Genomic DNA, 25,268 nt, shown 5'->3' on the forward strand with positions numbered 1-25,268 from the left:
GTATAATTTAGTTATCTAAGTCCAATTTAGAATCGGCACAGGGGAGTGTAACCATCAAGCACTGTGCTTTATGAATTGTCATATTCAAGGATATTTTTGGAAGTCTTAAGGAATGTACATATAGTCAACAAAGCAGAATGCATGCTACATAGATAGCATGTACTTTGTCCTTACAGTGGGAAAAGCTGTTAGCCACTCACCATTTGGGAAGTACATGGAAAAAGTGAACTGGGGGAAGAATGAAATTTTCTGTTCTTGTTGCTGTGATAACTCTGCAAACTTGATAGTGATAGTAAAGAAAGAAAACAAAATATCTCCTTACTGTATTTTCATTCCACACTTTCAAAGAACAAAAAGGGTATAATGTGCTGTGTTTTCAATCGTTACTTGAAAAGCATACTCTGGATCGCCATTGGTGCTGCTTTTTTTATGATGCTGCTATTCGCCTTTGTCAGGTTCTAATTCTTCCTCAGCACGATTTATAATCAAATTTATAATCATGTAAAACAGATATGATCTTATTATCTCAAATTTCAGTGTCAAGGAATTTGGTGGTAGTACATTTTGATCACCTGGTCTTGTGTGCACTTTTCCTTTGCTATCCTATAAATCTTGGTTCAGTATATGATGGCACAGCTTTTTTTTAAAAAAAAACTTAAATGGAGGCATGATGCAATATGCTTTGTATATATTATCACTAAAATAGGAGAAAATACATAAGAGATAGTATATGTAAAGCAAGCAGAAGCAGAACTTCCATATTTTTGGTTAGACCACCACCTACAGGAATTTCTGTGTAAATGCATTCTAGTGCATTAATTTGAACATTCCCCAAATCAGTCTCTGGAAACCGAGAGCTGTGAATTCTAACCTAAAAATGTACTTAGTAGGAACAGTAATTTAGGACTGAGACATTATTTGTGTATATAACTATAAAATTTGAAATACTATGTAATTTTGCCTCTCTTACTATGTTTGTGTTTTACTGGATAACGTGTATATGGGAGAGAGGAGTCTTTCTATATGTTTTATTTCACAAAAGTGTGTTGAATTAGCCGTAAAATGATTGTGGTTGATGCTGATACTAATAAGAGCAACTTCATACAACAAACAAATCACAATCTGTACCCCAATATGATAAAATTTCTAAAATCCAAATTCAATGTACTTAATTCACTGCTGTTTTTCCATGCGGAGCCATATTAGTGTATGTCTATATAAACAGCACATTCATTTACCTATAGTTTTGGTATCTCAAACATTTTAGGGGTTTCAATTAGCCATTCACATAAGTGAAGGTGAATTATAATTCAACAATAAACTCTTTTTCATGTATTCTAAAATACATCATTGAATTTGAAAGTAAAAGTGGCAGGTTTTGGTTGCAGCTAAAGACTTCCATTTGGCAAACATTCTGTGTAGCTACCACAATGTAAGAGTTTCGCCGCATGGACTGGGACTGCAGCATGTACATTATCTACACTGACACCACTCCTTTGTGTGGGGTTCTGGACATAGAGACTTCCATACAATAGCACTGATCAATGTGGTGAGCACCTTGCATAAGTGATGGCAGCTACATGGAACTCTCAGCAGATGGAATGAATTTTGGGTGAAGCAACCATAATTTAGATAATATTATATTAGATAATTTAGATTACATTAGATAATTTAGATTAGATCAGATTATGCACTTAGATTGCATGCTCATGCAGACTTCATTGTAGGGGTCAAGTCTGTACATGCAATAATTCAAAAGTACTGATTTGCTGAAGGCACAGGGCATCCAGTACACATGTGGACCTCTTCTCCCCATTGAAGTGAATGGGATGACCCTTGAAGGTGAAGAGGCCCTGCACCCAGAAGAAATAATTGCATTGGCGTATATCTAAATATTATGGCCTGCTATTTATTTCCGATTAATCTTTATTCTTGCCTGCAGCCAGAAGACTTAGATCCTTTCCAAGAGGCCCTGGAAGAACGAAGGTATCCTGGTGAAGTCACCATCCCAAGCCCTAAACCCAAATATCCTCAATGCAAAGAGAATAAAAAGGATTTAATAACGTAAGCATAATGTGAGGTGAAATTATTTTTTACTCCTTTATAACCTTTTCTCTCTCTTTTGTTGTCTGATTTGAATAAACAAGTACATATATACCTTGCAGTATGAGCATGCAGCATTTGCAGCATATAAATGTTTCAGATTGTCAGTTAAGTTTAAGTGATGAAGCTAACATGGTATTTGCTTGTCCCTAATGATGCTATATTGTATTGAGATGCCATTTTCATTGAATTCTGTTCATTTTGCAGCTTTTTGGATAGGATGCTTAAATCCCCCTTGCAGACATTGCAGCTAAACTGGAAACAATGAAACTTTTAAAAGTTTTTTTTAAACATACTTACTATTTTGGCTGTTTTTTGTTTTTGTTTGGTGGCAGATGTCCAACACCAGGGTGTGATGGGAGTGGTCATGTGACTGGTAATTACGCCTCACATAGAAGGTGTGACTTCATTTTTTTCATGGTGGATTCTGTCTTTTCAATTTATTGTTTTCAGCTTACCTCAACAATGCTGTCAAAGTAAAAATGTTGAACTATGTGTTAACCCTTTGATTAATAAATGTTGATCTTAAGAGCATGCTAATTTGTGTCTTGTATAAACGTCTTTTTTTCTTTTAAAACTACTACTAAATTTTTTTAAAATTCTTAAACTTTTTCAGATAGTTAACCCATGGATCACTAAAACTTTTTTTAAAAAAATTCTTACAACTTATTAGGGAAAGAATCTATAACATCAGTAGTTTTACACCTAAATATATTCAGAGGGTTAACTTATACTACAAAATTCAGTATTGCAGCACTTGCTCGCCACATCGCTTTTCTGCATTACAATTTTTTAATTTTAATTTTAATTTTTTTAAACGTTGTGTTTGTTTGGAAGGTCTTAGTTTAAAAGAAGGTTGACTGACTTGGCTATCCTGACCTGTTTTACAGTCTGTCTGGCTGCCCATTGGCTGACAAAAGTATTCGAAGTATGCTGGCCACAAGCTCGCAGGAACTCAAGTAAGATATAATTAATGCCACTCTTTTTCTTTTTTAAAAAAAGTTATTTTCTTAGCAGTTACAAATAGATTTTCCAGAATATAAGAAGACATTAAGCAAAACTACCACTGATACACTACTGAACTTCTCATGGTGTGTAGTTATAAAATACTAACACAGAGGCTATGTGACTAAAACCCATAGGCTATGAATATTATCCTCTTGCAGGTAGCTGGTTGTTGTGATGTCACAGTAGGGATAGGCTAGACAGAGATTCATAGCCCTAATGGATACTATGCAGTTCATTTTTCTAATGTAACAGAGGGTCTGGGGTGCTGTGTTTTAGAATTGAAATGTTAAAATAATGTTTACTAAATTAAATCATAGAACTATTGGCCATGGTCCAGAGGATTTTCTTTAGAGGCCCACTGTGAATTGTTTGCAAGGCACTTTGAGGGTAAAGTTGCTCGCCTCTGTAGCAATCTTGCTGCCCCATCCACATCTACTGTAGTCCGCAGTGAGGTGTCCAGTGCAATGTCTGCTGCAACCTCTTGAGAACAGTTTCAGTTGATGTGAGCTGATGACGTACACAATGTGCTTGTGATGAGGTGGCCAGCAACATGTCCTCTTGACCCTTCTTGGCTTATTAAAGCTTGCCGAGGGGGTTTGACTGAGTGGATCCAGGGTGTGGTCAACACACTGTTGTGGGAGGGAGTGGTTCCAGCCACCCTGAAAGAGGTGGTGTTCCAACCGCTTTTGAAAAAGCCCATCCTAGAACCCATTGGTTTACTGCAATTACCGACTGCTCGCAAATACCCCCTTCTTAGGGAAGGTGATTGAGAGGGTTGTGGCGCAGCAATTACAAGTACTCTTGGATGAAACAGATTATCTTGACCCATCCCAGTCTGGTTTCGGGCCTGGTTATGGGACTGAATCAGCCTTGGTTGCCCTGACGGATGACCTTTATTGGGAGAAGGACAGGGGGAGTTTGACCCTGTTACTCTTACTTGATCTCTCAGTGGCTTTTGATACCATTGACCATGGTATCCTTCTGGGCCGACTTGGTGAGATGGGCATTGGAGGCACTGTTTTACAGTGGTTCCAATCCTATCTCCAAGGTTGTTTTCAGAGAATAGTGTTGGGTGATTGTCTTTCGGCCCCCTGGCAGCTGTGCTGTGGCATGCCGCAGGGTACCATCTTGTCCCCCATGCTATTTAGCATCTGTATAAAGCCCTTGGGAGCAGTCATCAAGAGATTTGGGGTGAACTGTCAGCAGTACGCTGATGATGCCCAGCTCTATTTCTCTGTAACATCTGAATCGGGAGAGGCCATGCAAGCCCTGGACGGCTGCCTGGAGTTGATGGTGGACTGGATGAGGGCCAATAAACCTAGCAAGATGGAGACGCTGTGGGTTGGTGGTTCCCAAGTTCAGATAAATGGTCAGTTGCCTGCTTTGGATGGGGTCATACTCCCTCTGAAAGAGCAGGTCCATAGTCTGGGGGTGCTCCTGGATCCATCTTTGTTGCTAGAGACCCAGGTGACCTCAGTGGCTAGGAGTGCCTTTTACCAGCTTCGGCTGGTAAAACAGCTGCAGCCGCTTCTGGACCGGAATACCTGACCACTATTGTCCATGCACTGGTAACCTCCAGTCTGGATTCCTGTAATGTGCTCTATGTGGGACTGGCCTTGAGGTTGGTCCAGAAGCTGCAGCTGGTGTAAAATGCTGTGGCGAGACTGCTCACTGGAGCAGGGTATCGCCAACATGTCACCCTGCTGCTGAAAGAATTGCACTGGCTGCCCATTTGCCACCGGGCCAAGTTCAAGATTCTAGTTTTGGTGTACAAAGCCCTGTACAACTTGGGACCAGAATACCTGAAAGACCGTCTTATCCCTTATATACCCAGTTGATCACTGCACTCTGCAGGTGAGGGCCTCCTGCAGATACCATCTTATCAGGAGGTCCATTTTGCACAAGATAGGAAACGGACCTTTAGTGTGGCACCACCTACCCTGTGGAATTCCTTCCCCTTAAATATTAGACAGGTGCCATGTCTGTTATCTTTTCAGCGCCTACTGAAGACCTTCCTCTTTCAACAAGCCTTTTAAGTTGAGACCTTATTCCAGTCTGCACCTGTGTTGGAATTGCTTTTTAATGTTTTTAAACCTTTTTTTCAAATATGTTTTTAAAGTTTTTTTAAAATGTTTCTAAAGATGTTTTGTTTTCATATATTTTAAACTCTTTGTTTATGATGTTTTAAAGTGTTTTTAGTGCTTTTGTTTGCCGCCTTGGGCTCCTGCTGAGAGGAAGGGCGGGATATAAATCAAATAATAAATAAATAAATGCCACGTTATAGGTACAAAACATATGAGTAATTCTTGAGCTTGCAGTAAACATTAATTAGGCAAATAAACAACAGTTCGTGTTTCAATATGTAAGATTTTCAAGTGGGTTTTATTTACTTCGAGGGCTAGTAAATTTACCTGGAGGAAGGATAACATTTAGTCTCTGCAAACTTTAGTGTTTACTTTTTTTAAAAAATGCAGTTGTCATATTTTTAGAGACAGGTTTGAAATTATGGTAGCACAGTGCTAAATTATGAACTGGTAACATTTAGAGCCAGGTTCCAGAAAATCGTGTGAGGGTGGAGCAAAATCTGTCAGTAGCATTTAAAATCTAGTATGTCTTATATGGGGAAAGAATTAGAGTGAACAAAGGGTACAGATCAGAAAAAGACACATGACAATGATATCAAGAAGGGTCAAGTGTGACCCAAAGTTCTTTACTGCTTTTAGCAGGGTGGTGTAGAGACATCCCCATGTGAATGGAGATACCCAGGAACCATCAATAATATCATAAAGGATTCTGGAGCACATTCTCAATTTGCAGAGGGAACTGACATGGCAAAAACATTGGTGAAATCTGTCTAGTGTGATGACTGCCTCTTGAATTGTGCCACCACAGGCAGTTGCCAAGTATGCTTGTATGACTGAACTGACCCTGACAGGGATAAACAAACAGAGAATTACATGGTTGAGAAAGCTGGAAGAAAGCAATGAGGCTTCAGAATTAAAGTTGTTATGGCAGGAGTAAGGAATTACCATGGAATCTGGTACAGAGGTATCTCAGCAAAAAGGGTAAGCAAGTTCTCCATAGGGATCAGGTAGAGGCTAGAAACTGGGAAACGTAAGTGTTAATTTGGATTCAGGAGGTTCACCAGTATAAGAACAGGCTGAAGAAAGTTACAAAGCAAGAAGGCCCAAGCAAACAAGGGTTATCGGTCAAGAAGGCAGGATAAGATTAGTATTAAACTAAGTCATCATGGGATGGTTCCTTTACAATCTAATTTCTCTAGTGAATTTAGGGAGAATACAAACTTACCCTTCATTCAAGGGCAACACTTATAAGCTTCTGTTCTTTCTAATCTATCTATTGTTATTTGATTTTTCATTATGCAAGTTGTACTTTAATATTCAAAAAGATCTCCCCCACCTTCAAGCAAATCAAATCAAAGGCAGTCACAGTGGCAAGGTACCTTTCTCTGGCACGCACTTCACTGACCTTATAAGATCAGTAGCAACAGCAGCCTGACCTTCCCCTTGCACCTGTTCCAGATGGATTTTTCTGCTGCTATATGTCAAGACTCCTCCTTATTTTCTGCCTGCCTTTTAATTCCAGGGCTCTTTGATGTTGTCAGGGTTGGTTCTTCTGCTATGAGGCAGAGAGCAAATGTGAGAGGAAAGGTAAGCAGGCAGCAGGAAGGTGCTGTGGAAGCACAACCAAAGATAGAGGCCAGGGGCCATAGCCAGCACTGTCCCAGTGGTGGGAGATGGAGTATTGTGCAACAGCTGTCTTCCTTTGGAGTACCAATCCATCAACTTCCCTTTGCTTCTGTTGATAATGCTCTGAGGAAGGAGAAGGATGCTTGAGGAATTTGTTTGGTCCATGGCCCATATCTTGAAGAGAACAAATCTGACTAACATGCATATTGGAATGTAGTTACAATCTGGATTTCACTTTGCTCTAAACACTTGCAATGTTTTGAATTCTTAGAATAATATGGGGTGGTCCAAGGGTAACCTTTAAAGAAGGGGTGGCTAACCTTTTTCAGCCTGAGGGCCACATGCAAGATTGGCCAACCCCGAGAGCTACATGCCAGCAGTGGTCGTGGCCACCGAACATGCACACACTGTTGCATGTGTGCACTCCACTCACTACATATACAGACCACCACATACACACACATGCAGCCAACACAAACCCACACATACCACACAGCGCACACACGCACCACATAAACAGATCACACAGATGCACACAATCAACCATACACACTCTCTAACACCTCTCTCTGTCACACACACACCACACTACCCTAACCCTATAGCATCATTGAGATGGGCACAGAGATATAAACCTCTCCACTCAGCCCAGCACTGTGATGAGGCAATTTTTCAATTGCAGCTCTGCCAGAGAAGTTAACCCTCTCCTCCCAGTGCTGCAATGGGGAGTACCATTGCTGTTTCAGTGATTTTCCTCCCCCATCACAACAGTGGGCTGAGAGTAGAAGAGCCAGAGAGTGGAAGGGCTAAGAGCAGAAGATGCATTCAATTATTCATAATAGAATTCATAAAGGAAAACACCATTGAAATTATATAAACTTTTTCAGGTGTCCCTTTCAAGTTTTACCATGTCTGTGACAAAAGGAATTTTAAATATAATCAAATTGCTATTAAACATAGAAGGCTCCTCTAAAGAGATATTTTTCTTAAAATAAAAGATGCATCAATACCTACTGTTTTTACCCTTCCAGAGACTTTATTAACTTCACAAACAACAGGAGCAGTCCAATGCTAAATCCGTGGGTCCTCCAAATGGTCAGTATGTGGTATAGAATCAAATTGTTCAAATAGCTTTGAAACTATATTACACAAATAGTTCTTATCCAAACTGTGGGGAAATATATCAATTCTCTGACTGCTGAGGACATCAGAGCTAAGGATGCCATCACTTTTGCTGAACAAGGATCCAATTTAAAGTTGTTGTTTTTTAATGTGCTCATAAACGATTGGCAACATTCCATCTTGGTATCAATGAGACAGACACAATTCCCTAACATGAAACACAGCACCTATTACTTCATCAATTAGAGAAGTGACTTCCTTTTCTCAGCCCAGTTACTATATATTCATGAGTATCATAACTGCTGCTTACCTGAGGGGGGGGCTTTCAATCTGTATTTGGGCATCTTCATCTTGTTACTCTTAGATTTCTGTTCCAGTGAGGAATGCTCTTGCTTTAATAAAGGAGGATCATGAAAAAGATAAGAAAGTCCTTTTGTATTTTTCCTTTTGTAGTAGAAACAAGAGAAACTCTGGATGTTGTAAGAAATAATTCTTGGCCTATCTGCTTTATTATCTGAGGATAATCACATTCTCCATCATTCTGCAGATTTGTTAGGAAGAGACAATCTCAAACCTCTTCTTTGATTCCTCTGTCAGTACCAGATGGATGTTGCTTTCTGGATGTCTACAGTTTTCTTTGCTATAGACTCCAGACTCACATTATAAAGATCTCATTGCCTCATTGATCTGTATCTGATCTCTGTTAAAATGATCAACTGACAGGTAATTCATCCAGTTTCTTTGTAGTTTCAGCAAAGTATCAGCACTCTGACTAAGGGAGCTCCTGGACTGTCAGGATTTTGCTGGAGTGATTCAGTTGGATATCAGAATGTTAAGTTTGCATAGTTAAAGTGGATCAATGTCCACTGTCACCCTAGCACAACAGATTCACTTTTTTTTAAAAGACTTTTTACAGGTTGGAGAGTGACAGGGAAATGCATTGAAAAGTGTGGGATGAATGAATGACTAATGGGAATACATGTAAACACCCCACAAGCAAATCAGAATGAATGCTGGATGAATGCTCATTGTCATATAACCACCACACAAACAAATCAGAATGAATGCTCAGTAAATAGATCGTGTGGAGGGGCCCAAATTGTAACCACCAGGGGGAAACAAATTATCCCACTCCTTTCTCTTTTCTAGCTCAGTTTGAGCAAGCCCTGGGTGTTCTTCACCTGCGTCTCTCCCCCTCTTTCCTGAAATACTTCCCACAGGGTCATAAAAAGGCCCTGGGGGGAGAAAGCAAAGGATAGCGAAGAGAAAGTCTACCTGTAGCAAGCTCTGAGAATGTCACCTGGGGATCATGAAAAATATTTTTAAGTCCTATTCTTCCTTTTGTATCAGTTACTCCAAGGCATAATTCTTGGCTTATCTGGTTTATTACCTGAAGATAATCATCTTATCCACCATTTTGAAGATTTTAATGAAGATTTATCAGAGCTATACACATAAAAGGAAGTAACAACCAAAAAGGCTGCAGGCATGCTGGTCACTGCATGAACTTTATTTAAAAAGCTCTGCAAATTGAAATATTCAAAAGTCTGATATGGGATCTCTTGTATTCTACAACAGGAACATTTGTCAGTTTGTTCCACCTTGCCACCAGAGAAACTGGGAGACAGCTGCGGGGCCATAGATACCTGAGGACCAAAGCAGATGCTTTGTGGCAGACTTGTTTCTTGAGAATGCAGATGACCACAAGACAAATAAAAGGCAGCAAGCTTAGAAAAGAAAAGCAGTGGGTGGGAGATGGTGCTTAAAGCTTACCCTGCCTGCCACTTTCCCCTGCAATCTAGATCAAGTACCCTTCATTTTGATTGCACAAAGTAGGGGCCTTCCTTCTTTCTTCTTCCCTTCCTTCCAAGGTTGGATGGATGAAATTTAGATGTGCCAATAAAAGTTCAACTCAAGTCTGTTAATAGTCCACAGACTTTTGTATTCCGGAAAAGAAATATTTGATTTCAAGCATGCTTAGCCTTGGCACTAAACCTTTTGAATAATTGGGAAAGCAGGTCGTTCCTCTCATTCTGTGTGTGTGTGTGTGTGTGTGTGTGTGTGTGTATATATATAGACATTCATGCATGCACAAGCCAGCAATATGAAACTCAGATCTTTCATCAGTAAAAGCAAACCAGTCTTGTCACGCAAAACTAACTCAAACCAAAGTCACATTATTATCACTTGTAAGCATAGTCAAAAAGCTCAGGAAGATAAAAGAAGTGGTTTCCCAAAAAGCAAAATACATTTCAGAGTATCTCTTGGACATTCCTGTTACAGGGAACATTTAGAAAGTAACTAGCAGCAAAATACTAGTATTAGGACCAATGAAAAGTTACAAACAAGTGAACAAGCTGTTGAATTCACCAGAACTTCGTTAGACTGGGTGTTAAGCATAGCAAAAAAGGAAAAGCCCACATTGTGCAGCACATAGTAATTATAAGATGGAATGGTGGAGAGGTCAGATGCCATTAGAGATATAAGACAGCATCAGTTTCCATTCTGCTCGATATTCTTTACATGCAGCACTGTTTCCATTCCATTGCAGTTCAGCTTTCAGCAAAAACTGCATTATTAATTTCGTTGTCTGTTGTGGCAGAAATTTACTTAATTATGTAATGAATGATATTACTCCGCCATTTCAATGCAAAGGAAACACAATGCAAATTGGCGAGAGGGGGAGTCCTCAATTACATATTGTTTATGGACTAAAAACAACAACAGTGAATACTGATTGTATTTGCTGGATTGAGTTCTTTGCCAGACGTGGGACGAATAAGTGAATATTGACAGATTCCCAAAAATTAAGAAGCCATCTGTATATTTGTGGTTATTGCTGTTAACCAATAGTCCAGCATTAATTTCCCATCTGTAGAACAGAAATGAGGATAGCTGCAACCAAATTTTCCCCAAAGCAGAATTCAGGATGCACTTAGGAATTTCACTGAGGCAAAATATTTGTCTGGAATTTGCAGGTGTGGGGGACTTAATAGTATCGAATTAGCTTCTGTCAGATTCCAGTTAGTTCTGGACACTTTGCTATGCTTCCTATATTAAACATAATAAATTAATTCACAGTTAAATTGTATTATGGGGTATAGTCTTGCAGCTGCTGCATACAAAGTTACATATTTATTTATTTATTGCACTTTTATACTGCCCCATAGCCGAAGTTCTCTGGGCGGTTTACAGCAATCAAAAACATTAAAACAAATACACAATTTAAAAACATATTTTAAAAACAATTTAAAACACAATTTTAAAAATCAAAACAATTTAAAAACACATGCTAAAATGCCTGGGAGAAGAGGAAATCTTGACCTGGTGCCGAGAGGATAACAGTGTTGGCGCCAGGCGCACCTCGTCACATACATCATTCCATAATTTGGGGGCCACCACTGAGAAGGCCCTCTCCCTTGTTGCCACCCTCCTAGATTCCCTTGGAGTAGGCACCCGGAGGAGGGCCTTTGATCTTTGATATGGGTGGGTCCGTATCGGGAGAGGCGTTCCATCAAGTATTGTGGTCCCAAGCCATGTAAGGCTTTATAGGTCAAAACCAGCACCTTGAATTGAGCTCGGAAACATACAGGCAGCCAGTGCAAGCGGGCCAGAATTGGTTTTATATGTTTGGACCGTCTGGTTCCTGTTACCAATCTGGCCACTGCATTTTGCACAAGCTGCAGTTTCCGAACCATCTTCAAAGGCAGCCCCACATAGAGTGCATTGCAGTAAACTAATTTGGAGGTTACCAGAGCATGGACAACTGAAGCCAAGTTATCCCTGTCCAGATAGGGATGTAGTTGGGCCACCAACCGAAGTTGGTAGAAGGTACTCCATGCCACCAAGGCTACCTGAGCCTCAAGTGACAGAGATGGTTCTAGGAGAACCCCCAAGCTATGAACTTGCTCCTTCAAGGGGAGTGCAACCCCATCCAGAACAGGTTGGACATCCACCATCTGGTCAGAAGAACCACCCACTAACAGCATCTCAGTCTTGTCTGGATTGAGCTCAGTTTATTAGCCCTCATCCAGTCCATTGTCGCAGCCAGGCACCGGTTCAGCACATTGACAGCCTCACCTGAAGAAGATGAAAAGGAGAAATAGAGCTGCGTGTCATCAGCATACTGATGGCAACGCACTCCAAAGCTCTGGATGACCGCACCCAACGGTTTCATGTAGATGTTGAACAGCATGGGGGACAGAACTGACCCCTGTGGAACCCCATACTGGAGAGTCCAGGGTGCCGAGTAATGTTCCCCAAGCACCACCTTCTGGAGGCGACCTGCCAAGTAGGAGTGGAACCACCACAATGTAGTACCTCCCACTCCCAACTCAGCTAGTCTCCCCAGAGGGATACCATGGTCGATGGTATCGAAAGCTGCTGAGAGATCAAGAGTCAACAGAGTCACACTGCCCCTGTCTCTCTCCCAACAAAGGTCATCATACAGGGCGACCAAGTGTGTTTCCGTGCCAAAACCAGGCCTGAAACCCGACTGAAATGGATCCAGATAATCGGTCTCATCCAAGAGTGTCTGCAGCTGGCCTGCAACCACTTGTTCCAGGACCTTGCCCAGGAATGGAACATTTGCTACCGGCCTATAGTTATTAAGATTTTCTGGGTCCAGGGAGGGCCTCTTCAGGAGTGGTCTCACTACTGCCTCTTTCAGGCAGCCAGGGACCACCCGCTCTCCCAGAGAGGCATTAATCACTTCCCTGGCCCAGCTGGCTGTTCCATCCCTGCTAGCTTTTATTAGCCAAGAAGGGCAAGGATCCAGCACAGAAGCGGTTGCACAAACCTGTCCAAGCACCTTGTCAACGTCCTCAAGGTGCACCAACTGAAACTCATCCAAGAAGTCGGGACAAGGCTGTGCTCTGGATACCTCGCTTGATTCACCTGCTATAACACTGGAGTCTAAGTCCTGGCGGATGCTAAAGATTTTATCCTAGAAGTGCCTAGCAAATTCATTACAGCGGGCTTCAGATGGTTCTACCATGTCCCTGGGGCCAGAGTGTAATAGCCCCTAGAGAATTCTGAAGAGCTCCGCTGGGCGGCAGATTGATGATTTGATAGTGGCAGCAAAATATTATTTTTTGGCTGCCCTCACTGCCCCTAAATACAGCTTACCATAGGCACTTACCAGTGTCCAACAGTCTGGGGGATCTCAACAGTACACCCGAAACCACCTCTGTCAGCTCAGCTAGGGAGTCTGTTGGGCAGCAGGGTGGGCGGTACACCAACAGAATCCCCAGTCTGTCCCGCTGACCCAATTGTATATGCAATTACATATGCAATTGTAGATTACAGAGTTCATGAAGCAGTGAGACTATGAAATAAGTGTACATGCAAGATAACATCTGGGATCCATGAGCAGCCTGTCCTGTATGTAATGTTAGTGTACATAATGTTAATGTTGATGTATATAATATATACGTTGTATTTAGTCATACTATTTCATGGACTTTATACTGTATTTCAAAACGTTTGAAACTGTATAATGTTTAATATAGGATTACAGCGGCACATAATGCAGAAGTTTGAATCCAATAGGCTAAGCAGATTTTTCAAATGAATTTATTGTCAGATGAATGGATTTTATTAGACTTAAAGGTTTCACACTTCAACATAATAGTGGGCTGCCACAAAAGTTTATTGAGAGGGGAAAACAAGATAGAAGACTATACATAATATTCTAACTGAACAAGAACAAAAGTTGGTTCACCTTACATCTGGTGGAGATACGCTCTTTCCTTGCTACATTTAGTTCTTGTGCATATGTGGCAGAACACAGCTTTTCAGTGTCCCAATAAAGTCTATGTTGCATACTTCATGCACATGTGTCCACAGTGATGTGCAGAGTAGATGCTAGCTTGATGCCCTGCTTTCTTTCCCAATTGTACAGGGTAGAAAAAGGCAAGGCACTTGATTAACTTCTAATCAAAATTTGTTATACATTTTGTGATTTAGCTAGTATGTGCTATTTGATTTAATTTGATAACTAGCTAAATACTATTATTGCCTTTTTCCTGTAAAGAGACTGTTCAGTTAATCAAATGTGAAGTGCCAGAAAGTACTTTGATACCTATCATTTTATTCTTCAGTAACAAAAGAAATCTGCATATATTGATTTAGCTGTCATCTGCCCTTCCTGCAGTTGCTGCTGGGAGTTATATGACAAAAAGAGACTAATGGATTGGAAATGTCTTATTCATGTTTGATATGTGGGTCTCAATGGCTGGCTGCAGTTCTGGCAGCAGGGGACCCATGTAGCGCAACAGAAATCTGTGGTATGACCACAGCATTACTGCTATGTTAAGGTTATTTCAACTGAGTGTAAAGGTCAAGAATCAAAAAAAGGTATTAGAGGCTTTCTCTATGAAGAAAGACTAAAACTACTGCTGGGAGGAAGGGCAGGATGTAAATCAAATAATAAATAAATAAAACTATGAGGATAGTGATCCCAGAAATCACTATGTGCACAATCCAGTATTCTCCTGCATAAGTCCGACTGGCATGAGTTTCACAAAATCACTATGCGGGGAAGTACATCTTTGTGGCAGATTTCAGAAACCATTAGTTCTGGTTTGGGAGAAGATGATAATGATCCAAAAGAGTCTGGATCATGCTGGCCTTGCTCATGCATTGATCTAGACTGATGGCATCACCAACCTGAAAGAATTTGCCAGGCTTGCTTTTGGCCAGTTAGATATTATCTGGAATTGCTGTGATTCCAGGTATTATCTGGAATTTCTCAGTCTAACAGGTGAGAGAGAGGCTAAACAAGAGTACTTACACTTGTTTTTTTAAGTATTGAAGTTTGAAAGCCTGAGTTATAATAAATATTAGACCAATTGAAGAATTAATTAGTATTTCATATATGCCCACTTCCCAGCATACAGTGCATTCTACAAGTGGGGGGTTCTACCTTGCAGTCCTCTGCTTTTGTCAGCCTGCTAGAAAGCAGAAGTTCAGCAGAATGCCTTCTGTGTTAGAAAGTAATTATGGACCTATTTATGGGAGTGTGGTTCATACAAAAAATTATCCCTACCATGAGTAATCCCTACCATGAAGGAGTAGTGATTACATCAACATTTGGGCCAAAAAAAGAGTTGCGAAGAAGGAGAATGCAGTAACACTGTGCCACTGCAGTTTGCAGGTTAAAATATTGGATGTGTTTTTTCCATGGCAACTTGGCAGTTTAGCATTTCTTTTCCCTTTATATAAAGTGTAACAATAATTAGCCTAGCCCTCTCATATGTCATATCTATAGGTATGAATGCATGGACAGATGGAGTGTGATTGCACCCACTGGCCTTTCTCCACTGACCTTCCTATGTTCATCTGTAACTTTGAGAGAGCCTAAGTAAGCTTCAGATGAACACATGAAAGTTGTGGTGTGTGGTTAGAATTGGCTCCCACTCCACTAGTCCATGTGTTCACCACAGTTGCCTATTGATCACCATCCCAATTCCTGTAGTTAGCTTCCCCACCACCACTGCCCACCCCCCATTAATAGCTTTAGTGTGGTTTTTATTCCTGTAATATTAAAATGCCTCAAAAATCTTAAGGGGTTTTGTAACAACTTTTGCTATTCAGAAGTATAATTGTTCTATGCTTTAGGCCATGGGATTTTAACTAGAGATTATGAAATGTAGCCACCACCTACCCAGATCCCAGTTCATCACACAGTACTAATGGCTAGTTCACACATGATAGCAGTGCCCACACAATCATTCGGGCAGACTTAGGTTGTGGCTAGGCTGCATCATAGGTGTACATGGGTGGTATATGTATGGCATTAGAGTTACACACTCCTATGTAACTTCATTTCACAGAGAAAATATAGATCAGATACCTATATATACTATAGCCAGTGTGGTGTAGTGGTTAAGGTGTTGGACTATGACCTGGGAGACCAGGGTTCGAATCTCCACATAGCCATGAAGCTCACTGGGTGACCTTGAGCCAGTCACTGCCTCTCAGCCTCCTGAAAACCCTACTCATAGGGTCGCCATAAGTCGGAATCGACTTAAAGGCAGTACATTTACATTTTTTAGCAAATTTTACTATTGTCCCATATACCATACTGACAGTGTAGGAAAAATATCAGGTATGAAGTGGCCCTAATTTTCAAGAACTTACTAATGGAGACTTCATCTCAAAAGGTGGTCATGGTGAAAGCTAGTAAGTTGCAAAGCAATTCTTACATGTTTACACAAAAATAACCTCCACTGAGTTAAGCAGGACTTACTCCAAGAGTAAAGGATTGCAGCATCAGTTAACTTGCTATTTTCCTTTAAAACTTTGAAAACATATTCAGATACTTATAGTAAGGATTTTATATGGTGCACTCAAACTGTCACTTTGGTTACAGTCCTACATATGCTTACTTCAGAGTAAGTTTAATTTAGTGGGAATTTCATAAAATGAATTAGGTTAGATTGCCGTGTCATGATTAAATTTGGCTTTAAATAGAAATTGTAATAAATGAAGCTCTATGCTATTTGGGGCTCACTGTCTGTTGTCGGTGCCTCTCACTGGGATCTCTTTTCACATTTCATAGCTTAAGTAAAATGAGAAGTCACCCTCTCAACCTCTCAGCATTCTAAATATTTCAGACTGAGGGTTCATCCATACATCCGTGTGATCTGTAATGTAAGCCCCTTGTTCCTCCATCAATTCACCCTCATCCATATGATGTTCTCCTCCAATCACTGCCTTCCAACACTTCCCCCTTCCTTGATCCAGAGTTTCCAATACCAAGTATACACCAAAAAGGAGAGAAACAGTGATTATAAATAGTTGCTGAGAAGGGAGGCCAGTTGCTTTAACTTGCAGTTTCCTATGTGGGTGGTTCTAACTCCACCTTCTTCCACACCTCCTCCTTCTGTTGTGTTCCCATTGGCTCCCTCACTCATCTCCCTTCTGAACTGAGCCAATGAAAAACACAAGATGAGAAGGAGGAACGGGGAGTTTGTAAGCAAAAAAGGGCACAGCTATGTATGCATGAGAAAAATGTTTGATTTGAGTACAAAGAAAGTGCAAAGAAATCAGGTTTGGGCTACCAACAGACAATTCCAATAAGTAAAACGTGAGTTTTAGTATGATCTGAATGAGCCCTGAGACTCTAGTGCCACATTCAGATGTAACAAAATCAGTCCAAGATCATTATCACTAAGCAGAGAGTCTAAGCCATTTACCAATATCTTAAAGCCCATGCTCCTTTCAGCATAAAATCAGCTATAGGTCGGTACAGCACATACCCTTGTGTATCAGTGCCATGTCTATTTAGTATTCACACAGATAGATGGTATAGCACAGTGGGGAGGAGAGCCTGGCTGGGAGTCCAGAGTCTGTGAGTTCAAATCCCCACTCGTGTCTCCTGGGTGTAAAGGGCCAGCTAAAGATCACCCCCACAGTGAGTGGCTCAGGGGTTACGTGCCCTGCCACCTGTGCAGCCATGGGCAAGCTGCATAGTCCCAAGGAGCCCAGTTGCCCCTCAGCTGGCAGTTGTGGACAAGGTAGGGGCTGGCTTGTGCAGCTGTGGCAAGTTAAGCAGGCCCTAGCCAACTGGGGAGGACTAGCCTCAGAGGGAGGCAATGGTAAACCCCCTCTGAATACTGCTTACCATAAAAACCCTATGCATAGGGTTGCCATAAGTCGGGATCAACTTGAAGGCAGTCCACGGTAGGCTAGTGATTTGCTTTCAAAAATCCAGGTTGTTAGCATTACCAATTTGTGTGGTTTTAGAATAGGTTTTGATAAACAGCCAAACAATAGACCGATAGCACTGTGAACAGCAAGTATTTCTAGACATCCCACAGTCATCTGAGACTAGTAGTGGCAGACTGCTTTTGTGATGTCTCAAAATATCTAGACAAATAGATACACAGCTGTGCCAAGGAAATTATACAGTTTTATTTTCCTTAAATACCTTAATTTCTAAGAATATGATTATAAAATATAAATTATTAAAGATAAAAGGGTAATCTTCAAGCTAAACCTGTAATATCACACCATATGATGATTGAGCATTTTATATGTTTTCTGTGGGTATAGTGTACTTGGATACCTCTTGGGCTCTGTTTCTGAACTTTCAATGGAAGAGTAGATTTTATCTAATATTTACAGGGTGGTATTCTACTAACATGTCCCATCAGCACAATGATTTCTGCGTGCTCAATGACAACATGCATCCTAGACATCAGTTCTATTGATGTTAATGAAATGGGCCCTATCAATCATCAATCAATTTATTTCCAGGCCATAACAAAATCATATTATACACATTACATAAATAAAAACAAAACTTCTAACAGGGCCAGTTTCCTAAAATAACACTTTAAAATGGTTCTCAATCATCTCTTGTTAAATACAGTTTGGGGAGCCTGTGCAGACACTGTTTTGAACACCACATTTATCTAGACATTCAAGTTATGCATGCCCAGAGGATTAGTGGGCCTTATCTTAAAAAGTATTATGAGAGAACTAGCTAAGTGCTCTCGTATGAGATATTCTTCTGGCCACTGATATGAGGTAACATGCTTAAAATCCTATTTATCCAGAAATTACCATAAAATGTAATGCAATCACATTTACTGGCTTGTATTAATCAACTTATTATGTGCTTTGTTCTTTTTGGGATTGCCTGGTAAAGTTTTACATGTCTTTAAAGCTCTATGGTTTGTCATGTTGAGCCATGTGGGACTTAGCCTTATATTCACTGCTGCAATATGTGGAACATGGAAAGGAAGCAGACAGGCTGGAATTAACACAACAGCACTGTGGTGGCAAGGAATGGACCTGCTGTTTCTACCCAAATTAACACCAATAGACCTATCCAATGTGGAAAAGACAAGCTTATGGGCTGTATCCAATGAAGCGCTATGTGAATGTTCCCTCAGCAAAAGGATTTCTGTGTGCACAATGGAATATCCTCCACCTCTCCCTGCGTGCTCACTAAATCTGTGCTAGGTGTTCCCCTAGCCCTCTAAAGCAGATTTTGGTAGGGCGCAGAGCGTTGGGGGAGGTAGGGGGAAAGTCCTGTTGTGTAAGTGGAAATCTTGAGTTGATGGGACATATTAGTTGAATACCACCCTACATATCTCATTATGGAGTTAGTTAGTTAGGAGAAGCTCTACTTCTCCTTCTCATCTTCCTCAGGTGAGGCTGTCAATGTGCTGAACCGTTGCCTGGCCGCAACAATGGACTGGATGAGAGTTAACAAACTGAAGCTCAGTCCAGACAAGACTGAGATGCTGTTGGTGGACGGGTTCTCTGATCGGATGGTGGATATATACCCTGTCCTGGATGGGGTTACACTCCCCCTAAAGGAGTGGGTTCGTAGTCTGGGAGTCTTTTTAGACTTTTCCCTCTCACTTGAGGCTCAAGTAGCCTCGGTGGCAAGGAATGCATTTTACCAACTTTGGTTGGTAGCCCAGCTACGTCCCTATTTGAGTAAAGAGGACCTTACATCAGTGGTACATGCTCTGGTAACCTCGCGTTTGGATTACTGCAATGTGCTCTACGTAGGGCTACCTCTGAAGACAGTTCGGAAGCTACAGCTAGTGCAAAACACGGCAGCCAGACTGCTAACAATAACCAAGCGGTCCGAGCATATAACACCTGTTCTGGCCCGCTTGCACTGGCTGCCAATATGTTTCCGGGCTAGATTCAAAGTGTTGGTATTAACCTATAAAGCCTTATATGGTGCGGGACCACGATACCTTGCGGAACGCCTCTTCCGATATGAACCAGCCCGTACACTACGTTCTACTACGAAGGCCCTCCTCCGGGTTCCAACTCATAGGGAGGCCCGGAGGGTGGTGACAAGATCTAGGGCCTTCTCAGTGGTGGCCCCCGAACTATGGAACAGTCTCCCCGAGGAAGTGCGCCTGGCGCCGACTCTGCTTTCTTTTCGGCGCCAGGTTAAAACCTTCCTATTCTCTGAAGCATTTTAATTTAAATTGATTCAATTTTAAAAATGTTATTGTATTGATTTTAGACTGTATTATTTTGTATTATATTGTGTCATTTATTGTATTTCCTATGTTATTGTATTTCTATGTTCACCGCCCAGAGAGCTATTGCTAGTCGGGCGGTATATAAATTTAATAAATAATAATAATAATAAATAATAATAATAATAAATAAATGCCATTCATCATGAATTTGCTGTGGTATATGCTATAGCAGTATTTTATATTACATGTCTCATGAGGATCTCTCCATTCCTGCAGTTCTGTACTTTTATGACTTTCCTGATACATTTATCTAAATCAGGGATGACTAACTTTTTTGATTTGAGGGCCACTTTCACCCTTGACTAAACATCTGACTTCCACCTAGCAGTGTGGCCAAAAGTGTGGCCTCTTGCATAGTGGATACAGGTACACACACTCCCTCCTTAGTGGATCTGTGCAGATCCACTGAAAAGGGGAGTTGTCACCTCCTCTCCACTAATTAAATGATTGAACTGATGACTGAGGAGGGCGTTATTTGCATCCGCATCAGGGCACTGAGCTATGCTGAGAGGGTATAATCTCTCTGTTCACCCTGTGCTGTTACTACTACTACTTTTTTGTCTTTTTGCTGCTTCCACCAATGTCACACGGGTCTTGGAGGGCCAGACAATTTTGCTTTGGGGACCAGATCCAGTCTCCAGGCTGAGGATTAACCACCCTTGATTTAAATACTATAGTATAATACGTTGCAACCATTTTTATTCCACTGAGTTCTCAATGCTATTATTTCTGTCCTCTGAAATTTTTGGTTTTTAGTTGCAAGTGAAACAAGCACATATAAATTTTTCTGTGACTGAAAAGGGAGCCGCCAAGACATTGTGAGACTTATCTTCCATTAATCTACCTATTCTTAATTCCATCTAAATCATCTAATCTGGTGGCAGCATATTCCATATTTATTTATTTAGTAAAAAATGTCCCCAGTCCACAGGTCTCTCTATGGCACCATCTCTCAGCTATCCCTCTTACCTCATTCCACAAGTTTTTCTAATCTCTCTTCCTTATGTCATCACTGGTCAAGGCTACCCTTCATTTTCTTTTCCACATTACACAGGTCTAGAGATTTTTAGACACATGTGTTTTCTCTCATGTAGTTCCTACTTACTTAGTTTAGGGCACATTAATTTCTACCACACAAACAGCCAAAACCACATGAATGGCTTTGGAGAAAGATTACTAGACTTGAAGTAGGAACACTTTCTTTATCAAGCTGGTCTAGAATTTTCCCAATGTGGAAATAGATATTACAAATAAAACTACTGGAGCTATTAGTTGACTCAACAAAAATATTTAGAGGATTTATTTTTGCATAAGCCCCCACATTCTTCCCCTCTAAACAGCCTCTTATTCCTAGATGTATGATCGCCTTTTGTCTCTGTAAACAGTCAGTTCAGTCTTTCATTCTCCCCTCTGAACACAGGCTATTGACAAGTTCTTCAGTACCTCCTTTCTGTAACAGTTCCAAATTCTATTCATTCTTTTCCATATCTGTTGCTAAAACCCTAACCCATATCCTCCTGGTAATCTTCTTGCATTGCAATTACAACTGCTTCCTCGCTGGACTTAGAATTACAGCATAATAGACGCCATTGAGTCCAAACCCCTGCTCAATTCGGGAATCCACCTTAAAGCATACTTATTCTTCTTCTCTGGAATCCGTTCAGAATCCCTGCAACAAAATTACACACACACACATACTTCCACATACAGGCTTAAGGCTTCTTAAGGCTGTGCACTGGCTTTCTGATACATTCTGCAAAAGCCCCATCCTTATAGAACCATAGACTAGTACAGTTGGAAGGGGCCTATAACACTATCATGCCTAACCCCCTGCTCAATGCAACTTAAAATATACCCTGGTAGCTGGTGGCTATCCAGCTGCCTCTTGAAGCTGGTGGCTATCCAGCTGCCTCTTCAATACCTCCAGTATTGGAGAATTCACCACTTCCCGTTCCATTGTCACACTGCTCTAATAGTTAGGAAGTTTTTCTTGATGTTCAGTCAAAATCTGGCTTCTTGTAACCTGTGCCCATTATTCCATGTCCTCCACTCTGGGATGATTGAGAAGACATCCTGGCCCTTCTCTGTGTGACAACCTTTCAAATAATTGAAGAGTGCTATCATATCTCCCTTCAGTCTTCTGCAGGCTAAACATGCCCAGTTCTTTCAGTCTCTCCTCGTAGGGCTGTGTTTCAACTCCCCTGATCATCCTTGTTTTTTTATGTAAGGCAATCCTGTACCTTGCCTTAGAACTAAATTTCTTCTTTCATTTTTTCCTTACACCATTCCAAATTATAGAATAATTTGTACCTTTCCTGGTCTCCTCTATTACATGATCAGAATCTAGTCAAAGCTGTTGTTTGGAATATCTTGGACACTTCATTCAAAAGCCATTATTTGAGCTCAAAATTAAGGTTTTGGTGATAGGGGCAATGACATTACACCTTAACAGGGTTAAAGTACTTTGCTACAATTGCACAAGCTTGCTTCAATGGGATCTCCCTCTACCGAATCACAGCCCATTTTCTGACCTTTCTCTCAAAATCTCCAATCCAATGCACTTAATATTTGTCTTAAATATTTGTGCACATAATTTTCTACAACAGCTGGGGAAAAACTTTAGAGAATCTAACAATCTAGTTGTTAATCAGTTGTTTTAAAGCACTACACCAAGTAAAGTTATGTGATACTGTTCCTGCATGATATTTGGGAATCATCATCCTATGACTTAAAAGCTGGGACCCTGAATTTCCACTTATTTAAGAAGGTCCTTTTGCCTTTAATAGTCTTTTTGACCATATCACCCATAGCATTTTTGGAATTAGAGGTGGATGTCCTGTTTGCTTGAGTATCAATTGTGGTGTTTTCCTGTAAGGGTTGAGACATGCATAATATGTAGAGAACTTACCATACTGCCACTGTGATTGTACTGTGAGCTCTGTATTATGCCTAGCTGTTTCTAGCATACCAGTGAATCAGATGTTGATAATATATCAACATTGTCCCTTCCTGCTTGCCTGCTTCTTGTTGTCATTGCCTTCTCCATGTGGGAAGCTTACACAGCTTCCTGCTCAGGCATCCAGCTTTATGTGTTTGAGAAGGCAGTAGCAGTAATGACCAGGCAGGCAGGCAACCAACCAACTATCCAAGGGTGGGGCAAGATTTGCACATCACCATTTGATTCACTGGCATATCAGAGGAGAGAGAAACTAGACTTCATAGTATAAAGAGCTCTCTTCAGCATAACTTCCCCAGCCCACTATCACCTTCAGTGATTGCTCCTTATACCCATGGAGAGTCAGTTCATTTCATATCTGATTTTGTGGCCAACTGCATTTCTTTTTACTGAATTACTGTTTGCTTATCTTTGCATAGGTCATGCCTAAGTTCCTTCACAGGACTAAATCACACTTTGGATATTACATCATTCAGAGCAGCTCTGGAAGTTTTGCAATGGCATGGCAGGGTGATTTGAGCTTGGTGGAGCCATCATAGTACATGCTCACAACAAAACAGTAAAGCCCCACACCTGCAAGCCAGGAAAAATAGAAGAGTTGGGGCAGTTAAGTGCCCCATGCAAAGGACTTATTCACAGCTGTGAAACTGTGCTTTGCAACTATTCATCACTGTCTGAGCTATTGGAGGTTTCCAGACAGCAAAAGTTGAGCCTTAGGTCACCTCTATCCCCATATGAGTACTCAAGGAAGGAAAGTAGATTTTGTCAAAGCAGAAATTGCTCTGTGTTTTGGCTAAAACTGCCTTTTTGTAGAGTGAATTCCTTCAGGCTCCATCCTCTCTTACCTAGAAGTGTCTGATAATGTGCTGTCTTCCAGAATGATTGCTTCCCACTCTAGTTATGTTTGCAGGGTTTGCCTGTTTTCTGGATTGGGTTGTCCAAACAGCATGCTCTTTTGGGTCTTTTTTCCAGTTTTGTGCCTGATATCAGGTATAGTCAGAATTGTGAGAGACTTTCAAGCAGGGCTGACCCAAGGCATTTTGCTGCCTGAGGCAGAGCAGCAAATTATGCCACACACAAACACACGCTAGTCAAATTATTTTGGCATCTGAGGCAGTAAATCCTACAAGCAACTCTTCCCCTTCTTGGCAGTAAAAATGCAATAATAATACATAAATTTGCTGCCCATTCATGACACCCAAAAGCAGCTGCCTGTGATGACCATCTCACTCTCCCTAATAACAGGGTCAGTTCTTCACCCCAGAAGGATTTCTGTACTGCTAGTAAGGAAGTCCCATAACATTAGACACAACAATAATTTCAGGCTGGGCCAGTAGTAGGGCTCAACTGTGTTAAGTCTGGGTCCAAATGACAAGGCAGTGACACCCGATTACAGTTCTATTTTTTCTTCCACAAATGTGACTAGCCATCCACTGCCTGAGCATTTCACTTGTGTTTATTGATGGTATATATACAAAACTAGTTCCACTATTTCTTTCAATGGACCATTTTTAGGATAACTGCATAAAATACAGGTAAATACTATTTAAAGTTTTATTCTATTGCCTCTTTGTACTGAGTTATTCATTTTAGGCTGTTACTTTTTTGTTAATATTAACATTTCTGCACGAATAAGTCAGTGCAACAAACAATACAAAAATGTGTAAAAAATGGCTTTTGTGTTAACATAGACACATTTTAATTAGTAAATCTTTATAGATTTCTGGAGTTCGAAAGAGACTTTTAAATTTAAAGTGTCTTTGTCACAAGCAATGCTTTCAGGATCATTCCCACAGACTTGGAGCCTCGATATTTTGCCATAAAGTCCTTCTGAAAGGACTTGGCTGTTGATCGCTTCTTCAGTTCATAGGTTTATCCTCTCTCTTCCCACTGTCACAATATCTTTTTTTTTTTTATATAGTTTTTATTCAAATTTTTCCAAAAAACAAACAAAACAAAGTAAGAAAAAACATAACAATACTACAACAAAAAATAAAAATAAAATGGTTGACTTCCGATTTGTCACAGATCAGCTATAAGTATATAATATACATCAAACCTGTCCCTTAATATGTACATACAGAATCCCTTTTCTCCATAAGCTGTCTTAATTAATCATCAAATCCCAGTATCATCATTTTATTTTGATCTTTCGACAAAAAGTCTAAGAGAGGCTTCCAATCCTTAAGGAATGTATCTGTCGATTTTTCTCTAAGTAAACACGTCAATTTATCCATTTCTACTAAGTCCATTAATTTCAGTAGCCATTCTTCCATTGTTGGTATTGATTCCATTTTCCACTTTTGTGCATATAATAATCTTGCTGCCGTAATCATATATAATAAT

The 25,268-nt window shown here is 40.6% G+C and overlaps 1 protein-coding gene across 1 annotated transcript in view; it reads left to right on the plus strand.

Moving 5' to 3' along the window:
* Positions 1 to 25,268, plus strand: part of MYT1L (myelin transcription factor 1 like) — a 585,413-nt gene that overhangs the window by 533,791 nt on the left and 26,354 nt on the right. The window contains exons 16-17 of the mRNA XM_061622863.1: positions 1,943 to 2,064; positions 2,994 to 3,062. Coding sequence (XP_061478847.1) covers positions 1,943 to 2,064; positions 2,994 to 3,062 — 191 coding nt within the window. The remainder of the gene's footprint in view (positions 1 to 1,942; positions 2,065 to 2,993; positions 3,063 to 25,268) is intronic.

This window comes from Rhineura floridana, chromosome 4 (genome assembly GCF_030035675.1).
Source record: "Rhineura floridana isolate rRhiFlo1 chromosome 4, rRhiFlo1.hap2, whole genome shotgun sequence".
Classification (NCBI taxonomy): Eukaryota; Metazoa; Chordata; class Lepidosauria; order Squamata; family Rhineuridae; genus Rhineura; species Rhineura floridana.